The following is a 25,489-nucleotide window of genomic DNA, read 5'->3' on the forward strand; positions in this document are numbered from 1 at the left end:
TCCCTCTAACGCTCTCCTCTTCCTCACAGGACACAGTGGTCTGGGCAAGTGGGCAGGAGCTGATGCTCCAGGCACCAGAACAGGTGGTCTTTGATTTCTCTGTTTGATGCCCCACACACATCTGGGAGACTGGCAACCCTTAGCCCCCTGTCCTGGTCACAGGCAGAAATCTTACAGAGCTTCCCCTCTTCAATCCGCCCGACTGGCTGTTTGTCAGGTGACCATTTAGTGGGCCTTGAGCTACCCTTATAGGCTATTTTCAGACCCAAAATGTGATTTAGTGTCTGAGCCTTTGAAGTTTGTGTTGGGGGTCTGCTTCCTTTTGAAGTGCCAACTCCTCTGCTCTGGCCTTCTACTAGAAAGCAGTTTGTCAAAGCAGGAGCGACTCCAAATTTGATAGCCCCACATGTCAGGCCGAGGGAGCGACTAGAGGTTCACACCTGAATGTCAGACAGTGATATGTGCCATACACCCCAGGGCCCGAGCCCTCATTTTTATGATTCTTTTATTTTTTATTTTTATTTTTTTAGCCCCATCTCTTTCTGAAGATATTCACAAGCCCTTTTCCAGTGACCTTTCGCAGAATCAAAGCGCACCCTTTGAAGTGTACCGAAGAGCATCACTCTTCCTTTTGCCAGTTTAACCAAACAAGCTCTCCAGAATGCAGCAATCCACAAATCTGTCTGGGGGAAATACTCTTCTAACTCTCACCTAGTCAGCCCTGGGTATCCCAAAATGGAACCCAGTCTTCATGTATTGTACCATACACAGTCACACATGCACCCAGGGCATGCATGCAACCACATATGTGCTGCAAGGCACTACATACTAACTTGATGTTGGTCATGGGTGAGATAAGCCTACATCTGAGTAACTTTACAAGTGGTCCTGTAGGCCTCACTCCATTGACGCAAGTAAAAAGGACTGTGCGTGCATACGGATCACCACACAGTATGCTGCCACCACTGTGCTATTGTAACTTAACTCCTGATAAAGGTAGTAGCTTTGCACCTTCATGAGTAGTGCTTTGGACACCTCTCCTGGTCCAACAAGAGTGCAGGCCTATGTTATGGTGCACATGCATGATTTGTGTTTGCCCATGACAACAAAAAACTGCACCTGGGATCTAGATTTATTTATTTTTATTTTGAAAGTTTTATATAGCGCTAACAAGATCTTTGCAGATATCAGAGCGCTTTACAAAAACAGGGGGTAAGAAAACAAGAGTGATTAACAGTGATTAACTTTTGAGCAAAGAATAGTTGTAGGTAATTGAGTAGCACAATAGGGTAGGTACGTAGGGGAGCATAGTTAATCAGCTAAAACCAATGATACAGATTGACAATCAGAAAAACGAATAGTACAAATAGGTGCAGAGTCTCAAATAATTCTAAAGCAGGGTTACTCATAGTACGGCACACATCATTACCAGTGTTTGCATTTTTTTTTAAAAAAGAGTGTCTGTAAACTAAGTTACAGCAGCGCGACTCTGAGACTCTGCTGCTCTGTGGGGGCCGGCCGGGCGATTCCTGCCATAGTTAGAGTGGAGCTGCAGGGGCGCTAAGAGGTCAACAACACAGCCTCATTAACATGCTAATAGTCTTTTAAAGACCTGTTAATGGGCTTGTGCGGCTATGTGTGTGTGCTCCGAAGCTGTATCAGCCCGGGCTGACACAGAGGCAGGGTAAGATGGCAGAGGAGACAAAGGGAAGGGAAGGGAAAGGGAGACCAGGAGAGGGAGTAAAAGAAAGAAGAAGAGAAAGGGAGGGAGGAAGGGAAAAGGAGGGTGAGGGAGGGAAAGGGAGAGAAAGGGATCTGAATTTTATTGCCGCATCGTCAAAATTGTGAATCTATTATTATTTGCAATTTATATGCACTTTAAAAAACATTCACTGCCTTGGGTGGCTACCCCCAGAAGTCTGTGACTTGAGGGAAGTGGTGACGGCAAGCCAAAGGTATGCAAATCGTGAGTCACACACAATTAAACAGTGTAAAAGCCTGCACGCAAATCATTTAACCTGCAAGTTGCCATTTTTGATGCCAGATTCAAGCACATTTTTATAAATTATTCACAAATCGATTGTGATTCACAAGTGTTGTGTGGTGAAAATAAATCCACAGGCAGAGGGAGACACATTCATGAGTTTCTGACCCCAAGGCATAGGTGGGTGGAAAACACTAGGCTGCTGGCAGCAGTTTGGCTGTTGATGAGGTTAGGTGCAGGGCTGGTTGCAGCCCAGGCCCTATACCCAACCCCACTGTGTGCAACCTGTGGCCGTGTGCAGAAGGGGTTGGCCAACTGCAAGGTTTGAACCCTGCGCCAACTAGATATCTAGCTAGGTAGACAGCAGACAGACAGATTTTTTTTTGGAGAGCCGCAATGACCCCACTTCTACCTGTGGTCCACCTGCTCTATTAAAATATTTCCACTTTATTAGCATGATGTTTCAGTCAAAAGCGATTTCATCAATGTGGCAGGAGTGCTTTTGAGAAAATACATATCTGTTAAATCCGGTGGCGTAATGAACCTTGAGGGAGGGAAAGGGAGACCAGGTGAGGGAGTGAGAGAGGGAAAGGGTAGGAGGAAAAGGGAGGGAGGAAGGGAAAAGGAGGGGAAGGGAGGGAAAGGGAGTGACGGTGAGGGAGGGCAGGAAAGAGAGACAGAGGGAGGGAGTGAAGGAGGGAAAGGGAGACAGAGAGGGAGGGAGGGAAAGGAAGTGACAGAGTGAGGGAGTAAGGGAGGGAAAGGGAGATAAAGCGAAGGAGGGAAAGGGAGAGGGAGGGAAAGGGAGACAGTGTGAGGGAGTGAGAGAGGGAAATGGATACAGGGAAAGGGAGGGAGGGTAAGGGATGGAGGGAAAGGGAGTAACAGAGTGAGGGAGTGAGAGAGGGAAAGGGAGACATAATGAGGGAGTGAGAGAGGGAAAGGAAGGGAGGGAAAGGGAGTGACAGAGTGAGGGAGTGAGAGGGAGAAAGGGAGACAGAGGGAGGGGGACAGAGTAAGGGAGAGGGAGGGAGGGAGGGAGGGAGACCGAGAGAGAAAGAGAGCGAGAGAGATATATGTATGCCAGGTCTGGTGGCTCAGTGGACGAAGGTGTCCACTGCAGGGATCAGTGATCAACCTCATGGTCAGTTTTTTTTTTTAATTGCTCTAGCCCCGCCCCCACTGACCCCGCCCCCACTGGTGCGGCCCTCGGACACAAACCACAGTGTAAATTTGGCCCCCGAGAGAAAGTTTGTGAGTACCCATGTTCTAAAGTAAAAGTTCAGGTGAATTTAGTCATGAGGATGATTTTCTTTTCCAACATGGGAGATGTTCTAATCTCTTTGTACTGCCACCTCAATGTCACTAAGGCTGTCTTTTTCAGAAATTCCACCTTAGTCTGTTTTTAAGTGTTAAGCGTATCTTTTTTTCGGTATCTTCCCCCCCCCCCCCCACCCCCCCCCCTCCTGACGGCCTCCCCCCCCCCCCCACCTGACAGAGCGAGTACCTCGTCACACATCAAAGCAGTAAACACAATTATGGTGTACAGGCAAAGGAAGAGTGTCCTGTTCCTGGAACCCAATCTGTGGATACAACCCCCAAACTTGTGGTTAGTTGAGTTGTACTCACAAGTCATGTGGCTGTCTTGTGCAATTTCATATGTAGAGATGGTTTGACGAGGGAATATTAGTTTTTGAGCTCTGACCTTTAGTTCAGATTTATGTTTAGATAATCGGGCTCCTTTTTTGGTCTCGCGCCTGCGATGCATATGGCCATATGCCATCGCGCAGGGGCGATACTATAGTTGCCTGGTCTGCTTCCCAGAAGACTGTCACGCGCACACTCAGGAAACCGATCGGAGCAGGCCGCGCGTGTGCGTTCCCAATCTCCTGCCTCTCTAGGAAGCACACAAGCAATCCCAGCAAGCCCCGCCAAGGCACCACGAGCACGTCCCACGTGGGCGCCTACCACGATGACAACCGCAGCAGCAGGGCAGGCCCCGGAGTTACAAGGTACAAAATAGCGTCCTTGCAAAACCGCGCAAACCGCAAGCCATTGGAAATGAGGTTTTTTGTTGCCGCCCTGTCTCCTTTTCGGACGGCCCATCCGGACAGGATTGTTTGCTTTACGTCTGTCATGAGGCTATTCTAATCTCAAGGAGGCGTGTGTTAGTCTGTGATGCAGGCAGGCACAACGGGCATAACGCGCTTTTACTTTCCGAGCAGACCGTGACTTCTTATGTGTGCACTCAGTGTACCAGCCGTACCACCTGGCAAAACTCTAACTGGCTTTTGAATAAGTTTGCAATTGGTATTGCATCAGAGTACCGGGTGCCATTCGCGTTCCTTACCATATGTTTGAGAAGTGTAGTTAAGACCGTTTATTATATACTTTGTGCATGAGGAAGGGACGAAGTTAAGTTTTGCAACAATTTAATAAAAAGAATTAACACCTCCTCAGAAGCACAGTTTATCCTTCAAACGGTGAGCTTAAAGCCTGTCTCTGGAGTCAATCGGATCACACTTCTCAGAGGCAGCCCATACTTTGCTTGTCACATCCAATCACAAGCCGCCGTAGATAAAGGAGGAGGCTTAACTTTGTAACTCCAGGGACCTCCACAGCTTCAGGTCCCAGAGCCTGTTGCAGCTGTTCAGCTCAGAGTGCCTTGAAGCCCCGGTCCAAGCGGCTGGTAACGAGAATGCTGCTAGGTGGCGCTACCCTCTTGTAAAATGGTCTAGATCGATTTAGTGTAAACTTCTTGTCAATACGGCTCTGTTCGGGGCGTCCTGCACCGGCGGTAATCAGGATTGTGGTGGTTGGTGCAAGTGAGACCGCTCAGTCCGAGGAAGATACGCAGTTTCCTCATCTTTGCCCATGCTCTGCTGGCACTGGCGGCATCCGCCGCAGGCATGGAGTTTGCCACTGGTGCACCTGATGCCCCAGGCGGCTGAGGCCACGCAGACCCAGGCTGTGCTGGAGCTGCTGCTGCGGCGGATAATCTGGGGCCGGGCGGCTGACTTTGTGGTGCAGGTTAACAGCTCCCTGGCAGCCCGGGCAGAGAGGGCAGACACCTACAAGTTCTGCACGCTGCCTGATGGGAAGCTGCAGGTGACAGGCAGCACCGGGGTGGCCCCCGCTGCTGGCATCTATAGCTACCTAAATTACTCGTGCGGGTGCCACATCTCCTTGTCTGCAGCGCAGCTGCGGGTGCTGTCTCTCTTGCCCCTGTAAAGGGCACCGTGATCGTCACCGCCCCCAACAGGTAAGGGCAGAGTGTTCTTAGCATCATAAGTGTTTGACACATGTCTTTGAGCCTTGTGGGCCTAGTTTACCATATCCCATTTAGGAGATACTATAACCAGCATCCTTGCAACATAAATTGGCGGAAACTGGTCCACCGGCCTCTTCAGGGATGTGAAGCTCTATGCACATTCTGCAATCACAGTACAGTAACTTTTCACCTCCTGATACTAAATGCCATGGAAGGTTATACATACAATAAGAGACAGGGCACTTTTGTTAGTGGTATCACCAGACTAGCGTATGGCAAGATGATGCACTTTATTACTAGCATATAACATTATAGAGGTCAATTTTAGCAGAGTGGCTTCTGGCCACTTCAGTAACATGACCCTGAAAGGCAATATGTCGAATGCCCTGGAACACGTAGGACAATCGGTCTCACCTCACATGGCCGGTTCATGGTTCCCCCAAGCTCATCACACTGTAAAGGCCCAAAGCCTTAGCACTGTAAATATAGTCCACTTTTTACTCTGTTCATGTGCCTCAATCTCCATGTTATCTTATACAGATTTGTAGATTTGTAGAACGCACTATCACCCGATAGGATATCCATGTGCACAGACAGTGTATCAAAGCAGTGGAAACCACCCAAACCATTCCTTTTTCGCCACATGAGAACAGTACCAGCAACCATTCCTTTTTCGCCACATGAGAACAGTACCAGCAACCCTACCCTTCTGCACCCAGGCTGTAACGAACAACTCCTCCCCTTGTCCGGGAGAGAATCCTGGAAGCATTCCACGATAATAGCAGAAGCATCCTCGCTGCACGTTTCATGTGAAATTATTTGAAGTCGGTGATTCATGCTAGAAAACTGGGGTACTCAATAAACCTGCCTATCTGGCTTTGTACATAACCACTCCTTACACTCATTTAACTATCAGATTACCAACAAGTTTTCATCATTAATGCATTCTTTTTTTTTCCTCTTAACAGCCATTCTTTTGTCAAAATCTATTTCATAAATGCCTGTACTGCTGTGGAATAAAAGGTGTGAATCTTTATTTCATCTGCATCCCACTAGACCACATTTTTTCACAGTTTTCCATAATTGGGGTTGATTTGAGCCCCACACCCTCCTGGAAGTACAATGACAGCAGCTGCTCTGAGTAGCAGGTTTTCTCCTGTACCTCTTTCACCCTTTCCCCACCATACCTGGTCATCACCTGAAACAGGGTCTGTCCCTTAATGAGAAAAATAACTCCATGCTGACAGCAAGCGGCTTAAAGCGTGTAAGCACGGGACATGGCCCCACAACTCTTTGCTTGTGCCCAAGGGCCTTTCAAAGGGCCCGAAGAGGAGTCCTTTCAAGATACCTCACTTGCAATGCAATAGGTCTCGCAATCACGCTAGTTTGAGCTATTGACATTGCAAATAAAGAAATTAAAAAAACATAAATAGTAGGCATTGTCATTTACAATTCCAATAGCTTAAGCTTGTGTAACTGCGAGACCTATTGCATTGCAAATGCTTGTTGTATCTCTGCTGCATGTTTCAATGTTCTCCATGCCAAGTATATGGACCTGCCCATGGTTGGAGCAGTTACAGCTTCCTTTACTTACATTCTGTGTATCTTTTTTCCCCCCTAGGACTGGCCATGTTAGATGGCCTCGTGTTTGCTGTTGGTGGATGGGAGGGACACTCCCGGCTGGATTCTGTGGAGTGCTACAACCCTCACACAAACACATGGCTCTTTGTGGAGTCGATGAAGATGGCAGTGACCAGCCCAGCTGTAGTGGCCCATGATGGGCTTTTGTATGTGACAGGTGTGTGTCCTTCATTTTGGGTCTGAATACTTGACTGCCTCTTACACATTTTGCCATTGGTCTTGACTTCTTGTAGATTTGCCACATCATAAAAGGAGTGTGAAAATGCAGAAATGAGATCTGAAGAAACACTAGTCGCACATCCAGTCAAAACTGAACAGTATGATCTTACTAATGTGGAGGCACAATTGTACCAAGGGATAGAAGAGGCATGCTCCTTGAACTATACTTAGCCTATAGAGCAATACTTATGTGAATATGACAACTCTGAATATGCAAGGAGAACACTCAACACTATGTTGCTTACGCTCCTTTTCAGAGCAGAGATCCCCAGTACATTTACTGCGTGATTGCACAACTACTTAGGCATGTAACATTATGTATATGGCCCCCCCCCCCCCAAAAGAGAAGCATAGACATTCCGTGTGTCTAGGTACACCTTATGAGGAGGAATGGTGTGGTGTTGGGGTATAAACAGCCGCAAATGAGAGGTTCTGCCACCTCATCAATAAAGGCTCAACTTCACAGTGTGCCATGTGCTAAATGCTACATCTGTATCCGTGAGATCCAAGGTAGTCTTTGTTGGGAGCAAAGACCTTGGGTAGACAAATTTCTCCTCTGGTCAGCTGACCAATATATCCTGGTCCTGTCTCACATTTTAGATGTGCAGCCATTCCTGGCGTCTGCTGCTGCTTCTTTTAATGCTCTTCTAGCATCTTCTCGGTTGTGACTATCCATGTTCTATTCTGATGGAACACATTTTTTTTTTATACCTGTCCACGTTTGTTTGGTCTGGGGTTGTGCTGCTGGCACCATACAACTAAAGTGCCTGTTTTTAGTTGGTATACTTAGTAGGCCTTGTAGTTCTGTTCCAAAGAGTAATGTTCGAGGCATGTGGGCTGCTGAATTCATATCTGTGCATAGATCGCCGCCTAGTGTTGGGTCCGGATGATTGCACATTGTTGTCCTGGAAGAGTCTTCGAAGTATCACGAGATAGGTGGCTCCTCCCCTGGACTACAGTGCGCATGGGCATCGCCTCCATCCCCAGATTGTTTTTTTCCGCCATTGGGTTCGGATGTGTTTCGGTTCCCTCTGTCGGAACCGATAGTAGTTTTACGTTTCTACTTGAGACCAAAAGGTCTTTAGGCTGGGCGTCGGTATTGTTTCGTTCGGGTTATCTTATTTTCAGCTCCGAACGCTTTCCTGCCCCTCCGCGTGCTCTCGGCGCGGACGGGCCTACTCGACGCTCCAAGTTCCTGAACATGGAACGGACTCCGTTCAAGAGGAAGATGGTCAAGGTCGACGACCCGAAAAAGGCTCCAAAGAAGCGTCAAAGCGATTCCAAGGCTCCAGCTGTGCCGGCTCCGACCGTCGGGGCCAAGGATGGCAAGGTGTCGACTCCGAAGACGCTGCCCCCGGCAGACTCGACTCCCGACTCGGGGAGATATCTCGAGACAGTCAAGCCCTCTCCAGCCTTGACGAAGAAGGTCGTTGAATCCCTCCAACGGATTCGAAACACTGCGGTTCCCGAACCAGAGGGGGTGAAGCCGAAGCCCGCATCGAAGCCGGCGAAGGCCCAGACGCCTATTCGCTACACCCTGCCGCCAAAGTCGACGCCGAAAGCCTTCGCTCCGAAGCAGGGGGCGGACGTGCCCTCGAAGGAGGTGTCGACTCCCAAAGCCTCGTTGGCGTGGTCGAAGCCTCGGCTCCAGCCACTCGCTGAGGAAGAGCGCCGTGAGGTCATCATCGATGCCAATACTGGGAAATTGTCCCTCCTCAAACGGAAAATCACCACGGAACCGGTGCTTGAGCATTTTCGGATTCCTCTTAAAAACAAGCAGGACTCGACGGGCGCTTCGGCCCCTATGGAGCCTTCGTCTCCCAAACAAGTGGTACGTTCTCCTACGCGTTCTAACGCAGGGGAGGGTGACAATGAGGAGGAAGTCGAGTACAACTATCCGGCGTACTCTGATCCGGAGGAGGAACATGAACCCTGGTCAGTCGGAGCCGACCCAGATGACCCGCAATCGGGTCAGGAACCGCAGCTCTTTGCGGCAAAGACCTCGCCGACGGAGGACTCTGCGGCCTTCAACGCCCTAATTGAGAGGGCCGCAGCCAACCATGATGTCGAGCTCCACTCAGATCCTGTGGATGTGGATTTTTTGTTTGACACTTTCTCAGTGGCAGAGAAGTCAGTCAAGACATTGCCGATGCTCAAAGGGGTGCTAAAGCACGCGCCGGAGGTCTTCAAGGAGCCCACTCGGGCGCGTGTCATCAATCCTCGCATTGATAAGAAATATAAGGCAGCGCCCTCGGATCCAACATACATCAAGGGACACTTGCCACTGGACTCTTTGGTTGTATCCAACGCTCGGAAGAGGGCGAATTCACAGACTACTGGTGACGCTCCTCCCCCAGACAAAGAGTCGAAAATCTTCGAGGCCTCAGGAAAGAGGATTGCTGCGCAGGCAGCTAACATCTGGCGTATTTCAAACACGCAGGCCCTACTTGCACGCTACGATAGGGCTCACTATGACACCCTAGAAACACTGTTGCAGTACCTACCTGACCAGTACAAGGAGGCTGGGGAGATGTTAATTCAGGAGGGCAAGCTAATCACTAACGCTTCCATCAAATGTGCACTAGATGTGGCTGACACTGCCTCCAGGGCGATCAACACTAGTGTGTTGCTGAGGCGGCATGCATGGCTTCGATTCTCAGGCTTTAAACCTGATATCCAAACAACCATACTCAACCAAACAGTGAATCCTGACCACCTGTTTGGCCCTGAGGTGGATGCGACACTGGAAAAAATGAAAAAAGACACGGACACTGCTAAGTCTATGGGGGCCCTCCAATCTCAGCAGTTTCGGGGTGGTTCCTTTCGCCGCTCCAATTCCAGAGGCACCTCCAGGGGTCAAGCATCGCAATCCACACAGTACTATAAAAGCAATACCCAGACCTCCTACACCAACAAGGGTAGAGGTGGCTACAGAGGCAACAATGTCAAGGGCAGGGGACGTGGAAACAATAGCTCCAGGTCCACCGCCACCAACAAGCAGTGACGTCTTGTCACTGCCCCCCGACCACTCAACACCGGTCGGGGGGAGACACCAGCAGTTCCTGCCCGCGTGGAAAACCATCACCACGGACAGGTGGGTGAGATCTCTTATCCAGTACGGTTACTGTCTGGAACTTACTTCCACTCCACCAAACATTCCTCCAAGAAGCCGTCCTATGTCCGGCTTGCACTTGTTGCAGCAGGAGGTCACAGGCATGCTGCAAAAAGGGGCAATAGAGCTCGTTCCACTGCAAGAAAGGGGAACAGGGGTTTACTCCTTGTACTTTCTGATCCCCAAAAAGGACGGATCCCTCAGGCCCATCCTGGACCTCAGGCCCCTCAACTGGTACATTCTCTCGGAGCACTTCCATATGCTCACGTTACAGCAGGTTCTCCCTCTGCTTCAACAGGGGGACTTCCTGGCCACACTGGACCTAAAGGATGCATACTTTCATATCCCCCTGCATCCTTCCCACAGGAAGTATCTCAGATTCACAATCCTGGACCAGCACTACCAGTTCAGGGTTCTGCCGTTCGGGGTCACCACAGCGCCAAGAGTCTTTACAAAGTGCCTGGCGACTGTGGCGGCGCATCTGCGACGCCAAAACGTCCACGTCTATCCTTATCTGGACGACTGGCTCATTCAGGCAAGGACAGAACAGCAGTGCGCAGACCACGTGTCACGCACTATTCATCTCCTGCACGATCTGGGATTCTCGCTGAACTATCCAAAATCTCATCTCCAGCCCGCCCATGTACGGCAGTATCTGGGCGCGACGATAGACACGCTGGCAGCCACTGCGCAGCCGAATTCAGTGAGAATCGCCAGCATCCAGACTCTGATCCAACGATTCAGACCTCAGCACTCTCTTCCAGCGAAGGTGTTCATGCAGTTGATAGGCATGATGGCCTCCTGCATCTCCATCGTCCCGCACGCGAGACTACATATGCGTCCGCTTCAGGAGTGCTTGGCACGTCAGTGGACTCAGGCTCATGGGCAACTGACAGACCTAGTGTTGGTGAGCGGTCGGGCATACAACTCTCTGCATTGGTGGAATCCACAAAACCTTTGCAAGGGCTGACCGTTCCAGGAGCCTGTGCCACAGATTATCCTGACAACGGACGCTTCTCTCCAGGGATGGGGAGCGCATGTACTCCATTACACGGTGCAGGGACTATGGACACTACAGCAGAGGAAGATGCACATCAACGTTCTGGAACTGATGGCAATCTTCATGGCGTTAAAGGCATTCAAAGTACATCTGTCCAACAAGGTCGTGTTGATCCGGACGGACAACATGACGGCCATGTACTACATCCAGAAGCAGGGAGGCACACACTCTCCGCAGCTGTCTCATCTGGCTCTGAGCATGTGGAAGGGGGCCATTCAGAGGAACCTCTTCCTCATGGCTGAGCATCTCCCGGGCAAAGACAACCAGATGGCGGACCTGCTCAGCAGGCACAGCCACCAAATGCACGAGTGGGAGATACACCCATCAGTACTCCAACCGTACTTCCAAAGGTGGGGTCATCCAGAGATAGACCTGTTCGCCACAAAGGAGAACGCAAAATGCCAAAGCTTCGCCGCCAGGTTCCCACACCCGCAATCACAGGGCAATGCGATGTGGATGAACTGGTCAGGCAGATTTGCGTACGCTTTTCCCCCAGCACCTCTGATACCGCTGGTGGCACGCAAACTCAGGCAGCACTCGATGACTCTCATCCTGGTTGCTCCAACATGGGCCCGCCAACCATGGTACACCACGTTTCTCGAACTCTCCGTGGTACCGCATCAGAGGCTTCATCTCACCCCCAGCCTTCTGACGCAGAGCCATGGCGACATTCAGCACCCAGATCCGCAACAGCTCAACCTGGCGATCTGGCTCCTGAAGTCCTAGAGTTTGGCTACCTCAATCTTCCCCCCGATTGTATGGACATCATTCGGGAGGCAAGGAAGCCCACTACTCGAGCTTGTTACGCAGCCAAGTGGAAGCGTTTTGTCATGTACTGTGTAAACCACAATATTGACCCACTGGACGCTTCCATTCAGAACATTATTTGCTACCTGTTCCACCTGTACCAATGCAATTTGGCGTACTCTTCCATCCGCATTCATTTGTCTGCGATGGCAGCATACCTTCAAAATAGGTAACACCTATCCCTTTTTAAGGTCCCTGCTATCAAGGCTTTTCTGGAAGGACTTAAAAGGGTCATTCCACCGCGGACACCACCAGCTCCGGAATGGAACCTCAATGTGGTTCTTACAAGGCTGATGGGTCCTCCCTTTGAGCCACTGCACTCTTGTGAGCTTCAGTTTCTAACTTGGAAGGTTGCTTTCTTAGTAGCAATTACATCGCTACGGAGGGTTAGCGAGTTGCAGGCGCTCACCATCCAGGAACCTTTCTTCCAAGTACACGCTAACAGGGTGGTGCTCCGCACTAACCCTAAATTCTTACCCAAGGTTGTATCTCAATTCCACATGAACCAAACAATTGAGTTACCAGTGTTTTTTCAAAACCCAGAGTCACTGGCGGAGCGGATGCTCCACACCCTTGATGTTAAAAGAGCCTTGATGTACTACGTCGACAGAACTAAAGATTTTCGTAAGACCAAGCAACTCTTTGTTGCTTTTGCCTCACACCACAAGGGAAATGCTATCTCCAAAGCGGGGATCGCTAGGTGGATAGTGAAATGCATTCAGATCTGTTACGCTAAAGCTAAACGCACTCTCACAATTCCACCAAGAGCCCACTCCACCAGAAAGATGGGGGCCTCTATGGCTTTCCTAGGTAAAATTCCCTTAGAAGATATTTGTAGAGCAGCTACATGGTCTACCACACATACTTTCACTAAGCATTACTGTGTAGACGTGCACTCTAAACAGCAGGCAGCTGTTGGCCAGGCTGTTCTCAAAACGCTTTTTCAAACGGCTGCAGCTGGCACGGGCGGCCGCCGCTAATGGAGGGACTGCTATGTATTCTATGCACAGATATGAATTCAGCAGCCCACATGCCTCGAACTGCAAATGCTACTTACCAGTATGCATCTGTTCTTGGCATGTAGGGCTGCTGACATTCAGATCGCCCGCCCTCCTCCCCGGCGCCTGTAGCAGCTGCAGTATTTTCTTTACACATTTTCATACTCTTAGCATAGGGCATCACTCACATATGTCACTCCATCTCTGCCAATGGCTAAAAACAATCTGGGGATGGAGGCGATGCCCATGCGCACTGTAGTCCAGGGGAGGAGCCACCTATCTCGTGATACTTCGAAGACTCTTCCAGGACAACAATGTGCAATCATCCGGACCCAACACTAGGCGGCGATCTATGCACAGATATGAATGTCAGCAGCCCTACATGCCAAGAACAGATGCATACTGGTAAGTAGCATTTACATTAATAACCTAGTGTCATTCAGAGTACGTCTTTTACATGTGGAAAGTGACATGTTGCTGGAACCTTATGCGGCTCGTCATTTTCTCCCGTCTTCTACACTGTACTTCTGATTCTTACTGTAGAATTTGTATCTCCACCACCCCCCTCACAGGTGGTGCCGTCCTGGAAGATGGTGATGGAATGGACCTTGTGCAGGTCTACAATCCTAAAATCAATGTCTGGACTGAAGTGGCCCCCATGCGCATTGCCCGCTCAGGATCGGCTGCCTGCGTTCTCCGTGGCAAAATTTATGTTATTGGTATGTACGGCTACCATCCTCTTGGGGTTGACAATGGTATAGCAAAAAGGGATTTTATTATTTGTAATATAATCATTTACGAGGAATCCAGTTCATTTTCTTGTATAGTACCATCATTTTGCTTGACTTCTTTATTCTCAACCATATTTCCTTAATTAGTGTACCCCTACATGTGTTGCAAGTTCATTGGCTTTCTTAAGGCTTAAAGATATAATACACATGCATTGCTGCTCATCCTTAAACTTATGATGTTGGTTAATTTACCATAGTCCAGATCGAACTCTTATTTACAATATTTGGTTGGGGAATGTTACTTTTTATTCTACTTATACATTGTAGGTTTCTTCTTTGAAGTTATAAATGTTAAATACGCTCGCCTGTGTGGTTTCTGCAACACTTCAAAATAGCATATGTGTTTAGAAGTGAAAGGCTGCCATTTCCCAAATGCAGACGAAGATTAAGAAGGCTGAATTTGTTATGACTTTCTGTCAATAATTGTCAAAATGCAGCATAAGAAAATAGACGTGCTGCAACAAAGGAACCTGTAGCCCCTACGTGGAAGAAAGAATATGAAGGGAACGGTAGCGTCAGACTATGACAGGGCAGAGAACTGAAACACTTGCAGAATTTTCAATTTTATTGAATATATGTTTACCCTTTTCAATAGGAGAAGCTGGTGGTTATTTATGACTTCAGTGAAGATGCCAAAATGCAGAATGCCCGAGTATAATCGAAAGACTGCTTGCATCCATGGAATGCAGCTATTTCTGCCAGAGAGGAGGCATTCTGAAAGTAAACAATCCATGATATAACTTGGTTCATATGGAAATCTATACTATATTGGGTATTGTGGTGGAAAAAACGCTGTCCTGTTATGAGATGGAGGCCAAAGCTCCATCTGTTAGCTGATGTAATGGCCCTATAAAGACTGCCTTCCACTTGAAATGCTGCACTGATGCCTTATGCGTAGGCTCAAAAGGAGCCATCAGTTTAGATAGTACCTGATGAAATTCCCATGCAGTAAGTTCCCATCTGAGAGGGTAAGATTTCTTCATCCATTCTAGAGTCTTCTCTGATTGGAATAGTAACAAAAAATCTTTGAGTGGGTCCTTTGTTGTCTAATCAAGTATCGGAAATGTGGTCTAGCAATATTTGTACGGATTGATCTAGAAGTAAAACATGACCAAATTCAGACAAATAATCCAAATCTGCTTGCGTTAAAGCTACGATATAAAGCCTGCTAAAACAGGTCATACAAAACTCTAATCTTAGTCTATCTATATATATATATATATATATATATATATATCTCGTTTCCCGTTTGATCGAGAGTACAGGCTTCCGGGTGCTCTTCGGCGGTGCACGCGAAGCGCGGCAGGACCCAGCCGCGTATTAAATTAATTCCGTTTTCCCCAAGAAGGGGAGTTGTACCTTCATGCACTCTCAAATTACAACCACACACAGCAAGCCAGCAACACCTTACGCGTTTCGGTCTCTACGGAGACCTTGCTCACAGGAAAACCAATTACTAAATTTTTTTACTTAGTTTAAATACAATTCCTTGATATATACACACAATAAGCACAGGTGGGTATCCCCACCTGTGCTTATTGTGTGTATATATCAAGGAATTCACAAAAGACTTTAATGTGAATTAAGTATTGATTGTACAAAACTACATGTCCCAGAAGTCTGTGCAACTAACAGGAAGTGATGCGTTAACAATGACGATACATCGTATTTAAACTAAGTAAAAAAAATGTAGTAAGGAGGATGGAAACCGGCACTGTTAGAGCTACTGAAAAGCGGAGTCGTGGGGCTGACCTGGCTGGGTGCTTTTGTTGCTCTTGATTGACCTACTCGTCGTTGGAATCAAACACTTTTCCCTTTGGACGCGGCTCTCCTCAGAAAGCTGCTGCTGCTGACTCCAGGACCCGCCCACACAGCTGCGGGACTGCGAGGCAGTCTCTACACCTGTAGCCTCTTCCCGCAGCGGCTCCGCCCCCCACCAGGGAGGACATAAACAGTCAACTCGTCGCGCGCAGCGGGACGCGCTCGGGACGAAGACCGGGCAAAGAGCGGGCCGTTTGAGGCCGTTCGAGAACGTTCGAGACTGGACTGGGCCACTCCATTATACCAGGATTTCCCCAAGCATCCACCTTTGATTTCACTAAGCCATCGCCCTCTCACCAGGCGTCCTTGAGCCATATTGCTCATTGCTCATTATGAGCAAAATGGAGACGCAGAGTAAAGCCAGCTTGACAGCTAATCGCCCCATAACAACTGCCCCTAATCAAGGTAAAATTGACAACTATTTTCTGAAGGCAGGTTCCCTCTTGATAGATGACATCACTCTTCTAGAAAGGCGAATTTCACAGGAAATAAGAGTGGGTCAGGAGGTCATCGATGGGCGTTATAGCGCTGGCAAAAACCCCTGAGGATAGGAGGATCATAGATAGTTCACAGCTCGGTGCTTACGGTGGGGTACAGCGAACCACTAGTATATACCTCTCAGAGGGAACACTAAGCGACCTAGAGGATATGAGTCTTCTTTCACTGCCATTGACTCAAATCACCCAACTACCAAACACAACAAATACGGGGGAGGAAAGTGACCTACCCACTCAAAGCCCCATACTATTGAGGGAAGAACTTCCCTTAACAACCGACATCCCAAATTTAGCAAGCACTTCGAGTGCAGATAGGGGCTTAAGGGAGGGTGCCATACAAAAGAGGAAAATGGGGAAACAGTGCAACAAGGAAAGAAAGGCAAAAAAAACTAGGCAAAAGACAGGGTCAACACACAACACATCTAGCACAGACCATACTATCCAGGAAAGAATCGCACCTGTCATATCGATTGACCCTTCCCAGGAACTCCCCAGTGACACCCTCACTGATCTGCCACCTCCCACCACTGAACACAATTCCGAGGCAGCAGATGAGGACATAACACTAGCAGATATAAGTCATCTCCTCAAATCAATCTTAAGCCCCCTAGAAGCACGCCTGATGAAAATGGAGGCGAGACTAATTAAAATTGAGAAAACTGCCTCACAGTTTATGGACTGTTGGAAATCGGGGGCCCCCCGCCCCACAGCTCCCAACATCGATCCAAAACATAAAAACCAACTCTGATCCTCCTAAACCTGTAAAAACCAGCGAGGCAGCAACAACTTCATCGGGTGTTAAAAATACTAAAGCACTCGGTAAACAACCAGCAAACCCAATAGCTAAATCATCAACGTTAGCGACTTCTGTAGGCGGCCCCAAAAAGCAACTTCCCACCCCACAACAACAACCATCTTTAGCTAATGATAACACGCAGCTCAATCCCCAACATAAAAGTCCCCTCAAATCCCCCTTGACTACCAATCAAAATGTACCAGACCTGACCAATCCAGCGGTAAAACCACCTAGAACAGTCACTGTCAACCTCCCACCTGAGGTAGCTCCATATACTGTAACTCTAGTTGGGGTACCCGAAATAAAATCAGATTCAAACGAGACAGGGGAGTCATTAAAAAACAAAGTACTCAATTGGCTCTCAATACACAGACCTCTTCCCAGAGGTATGACCAGCGACATCCGCATGGTTAGGAGAGTCTCGTGGGTAGGCAAGAGACCGAAAACCATCAGCGGTGACTGTATACTGGTGAGTTTTAAAGAACCAGGAACAGTTTTGTTCATCTGTAGTTCCTTTCTGGAGGACAAAGGAAGTACCATTCACCCAGTCCCTCTTTCGTTCTTTTATCCAGCAAATGACCACACAACTAGCGACCAGAGAAGAGGATACCACCAGAACTCACAGGGAAATTGGGAGGGTAGCCAGGGAAGGAGGAGACTCCCCTTTAATCAAACGCGAATTCCCCCTGATCATCAGATCATATATAACAACTGCAGGGGATGGGAATCTGTACAGAGAAGAGGAATGGGAAGGGATGGATTTGATAGAGAGGTGCCATGGCCCCCAAGATTTTACCAGCCACCATTTCTATCGCTGTCTAACCATTATGACTGCCTTGAAATGGTGGACTGACAGCTGGCCTCTGTAGAAGGGGCACATGAGCAACCACCAGGGGCGGAACTAGGCAACCATGACTCCCCAAACCACAGGGAGGAGAGGCCCACTACTGGGAATTCAGACCTACCCCATGAGACAAATAATAGGGAAATTGCCCCGGAAGGCCTACCCATGGTTGAAGGGCATACAGATAGTGCATTACGGTTAGACCTCACAAGTCACACGGTTAACCAATCTGGTACGCAGATTGCCCCACAAACTCTAAAATTACTCTCTTGGAATGTGGCAGGCCTGGCCAACAAAATAGACTCGGACTTATGGCTAGAACTAATACTCCCAAAAAGTGTTTGTCTCCTTCAAGAGCCTTGGACAAGGGATGAGACTTCCTTCAGGGGCTTCCAGACATTCTCAATTCCAGCTACCTGGGGTGGGAAGGGCCGACCATCTGGAGGCTTGGCAACCTGGGTGGCTTCCGACTTAGGATGCCGAGCGTCAAGATATACAGTAGATTCGGAAGACATACTGGCCGTCCTTCTCGAATGGCCGGGTCCTTTTAAACTACTAGTCATAAATATCTATTCCAGGCCAGTCCAAATAGCGTCCATTTCCAAAACCATAGAGGCACTGTCGCTCCTTCTAGAAACCATCCCTGGGGATATCTCTTACCTAATAGGAGGGGACTTCAATTCTCATTTTGAACCACTACCTGGACTACTTGATGGACCCTCCCTAGAGGAGGATTCAAGTTGGCAGGTTCCCCAGACAGAAGCGCCCCCTCCTAGAGCATGGACACCGCTGGCCGTCCAAATAAATACATTAAATCTCACCTATGGCTTGAGAGCCTGTAACGGCCGCACTAGGTCTGACATCCCGTGGAAATGTACATTTAATAAAGTAGGGAGAGAATCCAGATTAGATTATTTTATGGTACAAATGCAGACATGGAAAAGGGTAGTGGATTTTAAAATAATACCCAGGCATGACAGTGACCACAATGCCTTGGAGTTAGAGTATGCCATCCCCTCTCCGTGGGTGACTGCATCAAGCGAACAGGAATTGAAAGGGGGACACCTGTTGGACAACAACAGGAGGCGGATAAGATGGGAAAAGCTTGCCTCTAGTGAAGTTAAGCTAGCCTCTCTCTATGCTGGAATTATCCCTATCCTCGAGGAGGCATTTGACCTATGGAATTTAGACTCCATACAAGAAAATATCGAGGACTTAGCAAAAGTACACGATCACCTAATTAAGAAGCTTGAAGTTGATCTTTTTAGCACAAGGCGACCAAGAATCCAGGGAACAACCAGGAACACTTGGTATAATAGCACATGTCGATTGGCAAAACGAGACCTCCTATCCACTATAAAAGGAGGCCCTAGGGAGGAGATTCGCTCCAAAAAGAGTGCTTACACATCACTCCTAGCTAATGCTAAAATAGAGTGGGACGTACAGTATTGGGAGAATCTATCGGAGTCGCTAGCCAAAAGGGACTCCCGTAGATTCTGGAGAATAATCAACCATGGGAGCAGGGATCTTGCCTCGGCTATCGAACCCAACATTGCAGCAAACGCCTGGCAAGACCACTTCCAGCAGCTATATTCCCCCGAAAATGAGGACTTAGAAATAACAACACCTATTACTCTTGCCACACACACTTCTGTTCCCTTTACCATAAAAGAGATTAGGACAGCAATAGCGGGGCTTTCCGCTGGAAAGGCGCCGGGCTTGGATGGGGTGCCGGGTGACCTCTTCAGGCAGGAACCTGGGATTTGGGCACCCTACTTCATGGTTTTATTCAATGCAGTGCTGGGAGGAATGAAAATACCGGATACTTGGCTGGGAGCGGAGGTGGTCCCGATATTTAATAAAAAGGGTCGCCCCTGCCCCCCTCCAACTATCGCCCAATCAGCCTCATTGATGTATCCCAGAAGTTGTTTGGCAGACTAATCCTAGATAGGCTGCAAAGCTGGATGGAGGAGACAGATATTTTAAGCCCCCTCCAGGCGGGATTTAGGAAGGGAGTCTCAACAGTTGATCAAATACTCAGACTGAACATCCTGTACTGGAATACGGTTCATCTAGAAGGAGGGTCACTCTATGCGGTCTTCGTGGACCTCTGTGCCGCCTTCGATTTGGTCCCTAGGGCCAAATTGTGGGCGGTACTGGCTGATCTGGGCGTCCCTGGAGATATCCTCCAGATCATAATCAGGCTACACACAGACAACTACGCCCGAGTAAGATACGGCAAGGGTGGTAGGCTGACAGATAGGTTCCCTGTCCAAAGAGGGGTAAGGCAGGGTTGCGTGTTGGCTCCGACCCTGTTCTGTCTATTCACGAACGGGGTGATAGAGCATCTGTGCAGGATCCCTAATATCGAAGCGCCGCAATTGAACAGCAGCAGGGTGCCAGCGAGAATGCTTGCGGATGACACCCTGCTGTTGTCAAAAACACCAATGGGGCTACAGAGAGTCCTGAATGGATTCTTGGAGTTTTGCAATGAAAGGGGATTGGAAATAAACCCCTCCAAGACTAAATTCATGATTCTCAATCATAAACCCAAAAGTTGCCCAAATCCCCGCTTGGGATCCACATCCCTAGAAAGAGTTCATGTAATTGAGTACCTTGGGATAACCCTCAATCAGAATCTATCTTGGCTGCCACATAAAACAAAGGCAACCACAAAACTAATTCAGAGGGCGGGTGCAATTACAAGAATCGCTAAAAATTCTCCTCTTCGCCCACTGGCCCCTGCCATACACTTCTACAAAGCCCAAGCTAGGGGAGGCATTACCTACGGGGCCGAGTTATGGGGACATACACCGCTACAGACTATGCAGGTCGCAGGGAACAACTTTATTAGACAACTGGCGCTCTCCCACCGAGTACTCCTCTTCTCCCTTTGAGAATGGACTTGGCATTACGACCAATCACCGAGGAACTGGGCCTCAAACCTTTGACCCACTGGAGACGTTTGTGGAGTAGTCAGGATTTGGCCCACTATAGAAGAGAATTGCAGGAGCTTCTCAGGTCAATCCACGTGGCTAAAATCCCATGGCTGAAGTACATCAGGGACATGTGTACGACCCTTGGAGTCCCAGAGCTATGGAGTAACCCGCAAGCAATGTCCGTAAGGCTCTCGAGGAAAGAACTTTCTAAACTGTTTTACAGCTTTATGTTCCAGAGAACTCTGAGCTCAATCCGGGAAGGTTCCCTAACCGATACGTTTATCAAAGCAAAAGACTCCTACAGTCCTGAGTACGTCTTGGATGCTATGACGCCAGTGCATGTGAGAAAGATCTTCTTGCAATGGAGATACAGCTCTCTCCCCTTGAGGTCCCTTACTAAATCCTGGGCCGGTAATTTGGATTTGGGTAACTGGCCAGCATGCAACTACAAGCTGGAAAGTGATCTGCATGTGGTACTGTTCTGCCGAGCCTACAGTAGAATCTGGAGCTATTGGCTGGTCCCCTATCTAAGGAACTTGGGCTTTCGAACTTATGCCCCAGCCTACAGAGTGCTTAAAACAGACTTAACAGCTCCAACTGTGTTTGTAATGGCGAAATTTTTGACGGCAATGTGGAGAATACGCGCAAGAATTATAAGGGATTGTAATACTGCATGAACCATTAGTTCTTAAACCAAAATGTATTATTTTAAATTTGATTATAATCATGAACTTTTGTATTCTAAAACACTGAACTCATTTTTTAACGCTTTTATGTGGCATTTATTTGTACATCTTTTATGATCTCTAATGATCGAAATAAAGATTATTTGAATTTGGTTTTCCTGTGAGCAAGGTCTCTGTAGAGACTGAAACGCGTAAGGTGTTGCTGGCTTGCTGTAAATCTGAGTAAATATACCGTACCAATCTGCAATCGATGTGTATGGTTGTAATTTGAAAATACCCGAGAGTGCATGAAGGTACAACTCCCCTTGACCTCCAAGAAAGAAATGTGCGCCGCTCTTAATAATGTCATACTGGAGAAAATCTTGGAAGAGCCCTTAGCGGATTACATTGTAACTGGGGATTTTAATATAAACTTGTTAATATTCTTCATGCGGGACGACTTTGTTCAGTCACAAAATCAACAATGGGAAATCTCGGACCCTGTAATGGAACCCAGAACAACTAATAATCAAACTAGAACGGAGAGAAATCTTGTGATGGACATGGAAGCTCTGGGACTCAGAATATTAATTGGTAGATTCTCAACGGACATCCCACCCGCTTGCTCATTCCATTCATGTAACAGTAATTCACGTATTGACTACACACTGACATCGCTGTATAATTTTTAACAAAGTGAAAACCTACCGTCTGAATAAATTCCTGGACAGCGATCATAGTCCACAAACGATCGAGAACAAGTTATCCTGTACAAAATCTCAAAGTATCAAACAATGCAAGGCCAGACCTGCACTATCAGTTACAGGAAACTTAAATGGAAACCCCATAATGCTGAGGAGACTATGGCAAAGGCGAAAAGTTTATTTGAAGAATGTTTTAAAGAAACATGGGTGAGAACAGTAACAGACCAATGGGAAACATTTACAGAGAAGATAGCGAGTTACAATGAACAAACATCATGCATAGAAAGTAAAAAAAAGGGCCCAGAGTGAAACAAGCGAATCTATCTACCTTCCATATACTGTAAGAAAACTCAGATGTACCCGAAATAGACTTAGGAAACAGTTAAGTTTTCATTTAATGAGGAACTACGGGTATTATTAAAAACAAATTAAAATCTGAGGAATTTTATTATGGAATGGAAAAAATAAAGCCAGGCAAGATCTATGGACAAAAATCTTCCATGCAAGTTCTTAAACTCACAGAAGTTCTGGAAATTGATTAACAGTTTAGCAAGACCAAACAAACAGGCTGTAGGGTCTGTTTTAACTGAAGAAGAATGGGTGATGTTTCTTTTAAAACCTTTAAATACAGAAACCTCAGCAAATTAGCAATGTACGAATCAGGAAAAGAGGATAAAAGATGACCCGGAAGGCAACTGCGAAATTCATATAACCAACTTACAGGTGGCAACGTTGATTAAGAAACTGAAGGATGGGGCCCATGGTCCCAACGGTATTCCGTTTGCACTATACAAGGAAGCACCAGAATTTTGGTCTACTTACTTGACTGATGTCTTTCGTGAGGTGGTTCGGAGTGGATTGACTCCAAAATCATGGAAAGGAACGCTAATAACACAAATCTATAGGAAAGGAAATTGGCAAATGCCGGAAAATTATCGGTTAATTACCTTGCAAGACACAGATGCAAAATTGTTTGCCAGGATTTTATTGGTGCTTTTGACTGATTGGGCAAAGGAGAACGAGGTATTGCCCACAAATCAAACCGGCTTTATCAAAGGCCTTGGAACATCCACAAATATACTAACATTATCGGTATTAATTGAAAAGGCAAGATTAGGAAAACCACCCTTATATCTTTGTTTCGTAGATTTTAAATCTGCTTTTGATTGTGTTGACAGAGACCTGTTGGCTAAATTTAAAAAAAAGGAATTCCGGATATTTTGCTAAAAATGATCAGGCTTCTTCACTCTGAAACCTGGATTAGGGTAAGTATTGGTGATGGAAGCATACTAACTAATGAAATTCCGACAAGTGGTCTTAAACAAGTGTGCGTTTTGGCCCCCTTGCTTTTTAATTTATTTTTAGCTGATCTATCTCCTATGTTGAACTAAATCCATGCACATCCTCCAAGGTTAGCATACAAACAGATATCCAATTTATTGTATGCTGATGATGTCATACTCCTAAGTCATACCAATATTGGAATGCAACGATTCATTGATGGCATTTTTAAGTATTCAAAAGCAAATGGGTTCGTAATTAACAAAGCTAAAACCAAGGTAATGGTTATTACAAAAAATGTGCGACTCAAATTTAAACATTTATGGTTTTTGGAAGACAAAACTGGAAAGTTGCTATTTACAAATACCTTGGCGTTATCCATTAATGATAATGGAAACTTCCTGCCACAAAAACAGGATATCTCAAGGAAAGCAAACACACTTGTTGCGGCATTTAGAACCATTCAGAAAACCATAAGAGACCTGTCTTATCACCCTTTCCTAAAAATAATTGCTTTAAAACTACTCCCTACCTTAACATATGGTAGTGAGGCAATCAATGGAAAAGATGCTGAGATCATTAACACTGCTGTCGCTAAAGCATACAGAATTTTATTTTCTCTACCAAAGAATGCCTCACAAGCTCAGGTCCGGCTGGAATTTGGGCTAAATAATCAACTACATACAAGGAAAGGACTATTACTGAAAGCTTGGAAAAGAATAAAAAAATAATCAGGACAATCAAATGTCTCGTTTATTGTGGCATGGAGTAAAAAATAACAGAAATGTATATGTTTGATCCTATTTAAATAAATCGATAGACTTTGGTATAACATAGATTTGAAGTACCACTATCACACAGGAAAGCTTCAAAAAAACGATAAACAAGCTTACCAACCACCTTTCTTTGAAAAAAGTACAAAGATATATTAGTAAAAAGAAATCATGCATGGCCAATTGTAAACAGATTCAAGGTAAAAAAGGTACAACAATATTTAGAAATGTCGTGGACCAAGAAAAATAAACAGATTTTTATCAAAGCTAGATTTGGTTGTTTGCCAGGACAATGTCACTTACTACCATGGAGGAGGCCAGGACAATGTCACTTACTACCATGGAAAAGACCAGAAGAAAACGTATGCAGGCTTTGTAAATTAGGGCAAGAAAATAAACGGTTAGAATCCACTCTTTGAGATTAAGGGTGTCTCCTCCACAGTGGGGAACACCTTTATGTTTTTAGGTCCCCTGTCACACCAACAGGCCCCTTGGTGTCATGCTTCATCATCTGGGTCATCGTACCCCTCTACGGGGTACGGCGTGCTGCGACCTACGGAGACGTGGGAGCACTTGTTAGACTATGTGTGGTGTTGGTGAGGGGGTAGTTTGAATAAATGTGAGTGTATTGTGGGGTTTGGGAAATAGTGATAGTTAAAAAGAACCTGGCTCGTGGGGTGACGTCTATTGATCAACTGTTTTTTTTGCTAGGTACATTACTTTTACCCCGATGATGAAGCATGACACCAAGGGGCCTGTTGGTGTGTGAGGGGACCTAAAAACATAAAGGTGTTCCCCACTGTGGAGGAGACACCCTTAATCTCAAGGAGTGGATTCTAACTGTTTATTGATATATAATAAAGTCTTTGGATACAAATTAGAATGATGGGTTGTTTTTTAATTTTAAAGTTTTGCTTGATATTGTAGCTAGTTTTGTTAGATTTTAATTAATCAAACAAAATAAATTAAACTTGAAACCTTTCTTGCGCATGGTCATGGCCACAATATTTTCTTAATGGAGAGTTGTAAGTTTAGCTGTGCAAGAAGTAGGAGGGTTAATGTTAGTAAACAATAAATATAGACCCAATCAGCACTATATTTTACAGCTGGACAGGGTTTTTTTAATATGCAGTTGCTTAAACATATACAAAATAAAGCAAGAAACAATTAAAGGGGGACACAAGCCTGTATCTAACTTAGTGGGAAGGGCGTACAACATAAAAACAGAAAAGGCTCAGGCAGAGTAGTTTGACATATCAAAATGTGCCCCACACAAACTAATTATA

The 25,489-nt window shown here is 46.7% G+C and overlaps 1 protein-coding gene across 1 annotated transcript in view; it reads left to right on the forward strand.

The window, feature by feature from the left end:
* Nucleotides 1-25,489, forward strand: part of LOC147717764 (kelch-like protein 24) — an 85,084-nt gene that overhangs the window by 48,733 nt on the left and 10,862 nt on the right. Inside the window, exons 6-7 of the mRNA XM_086924554.1 lie at nucleotides 6,877-7,053; nucleotides 13,665-13,811. Of these exons, the coding sequence (XP_086780680.1) occupies nucleotides 6,877-7,053; nucleotides 13,665-13,811 (324 nt within the window). The remainder of the gene's footprint in view (nucleotides 1-6,876; nucleotides 7,054-13,664; nucleotides 13,812-25,489) is intronic.

Source organism: Lissotriton vulgaris, chromosome 5, assembly GCF_964263255.1.
Source record: "Lissotriton vulgaris chromosome 5, aLisVul1.2, whole genome shotgun sequence".
NCBI classification, from domain to species: Eukaryota; Metazoa; Chordata; class Amphibia; order Caudata; family Salamandridae; genus Lissotriton; species Lissotriton vulgaris.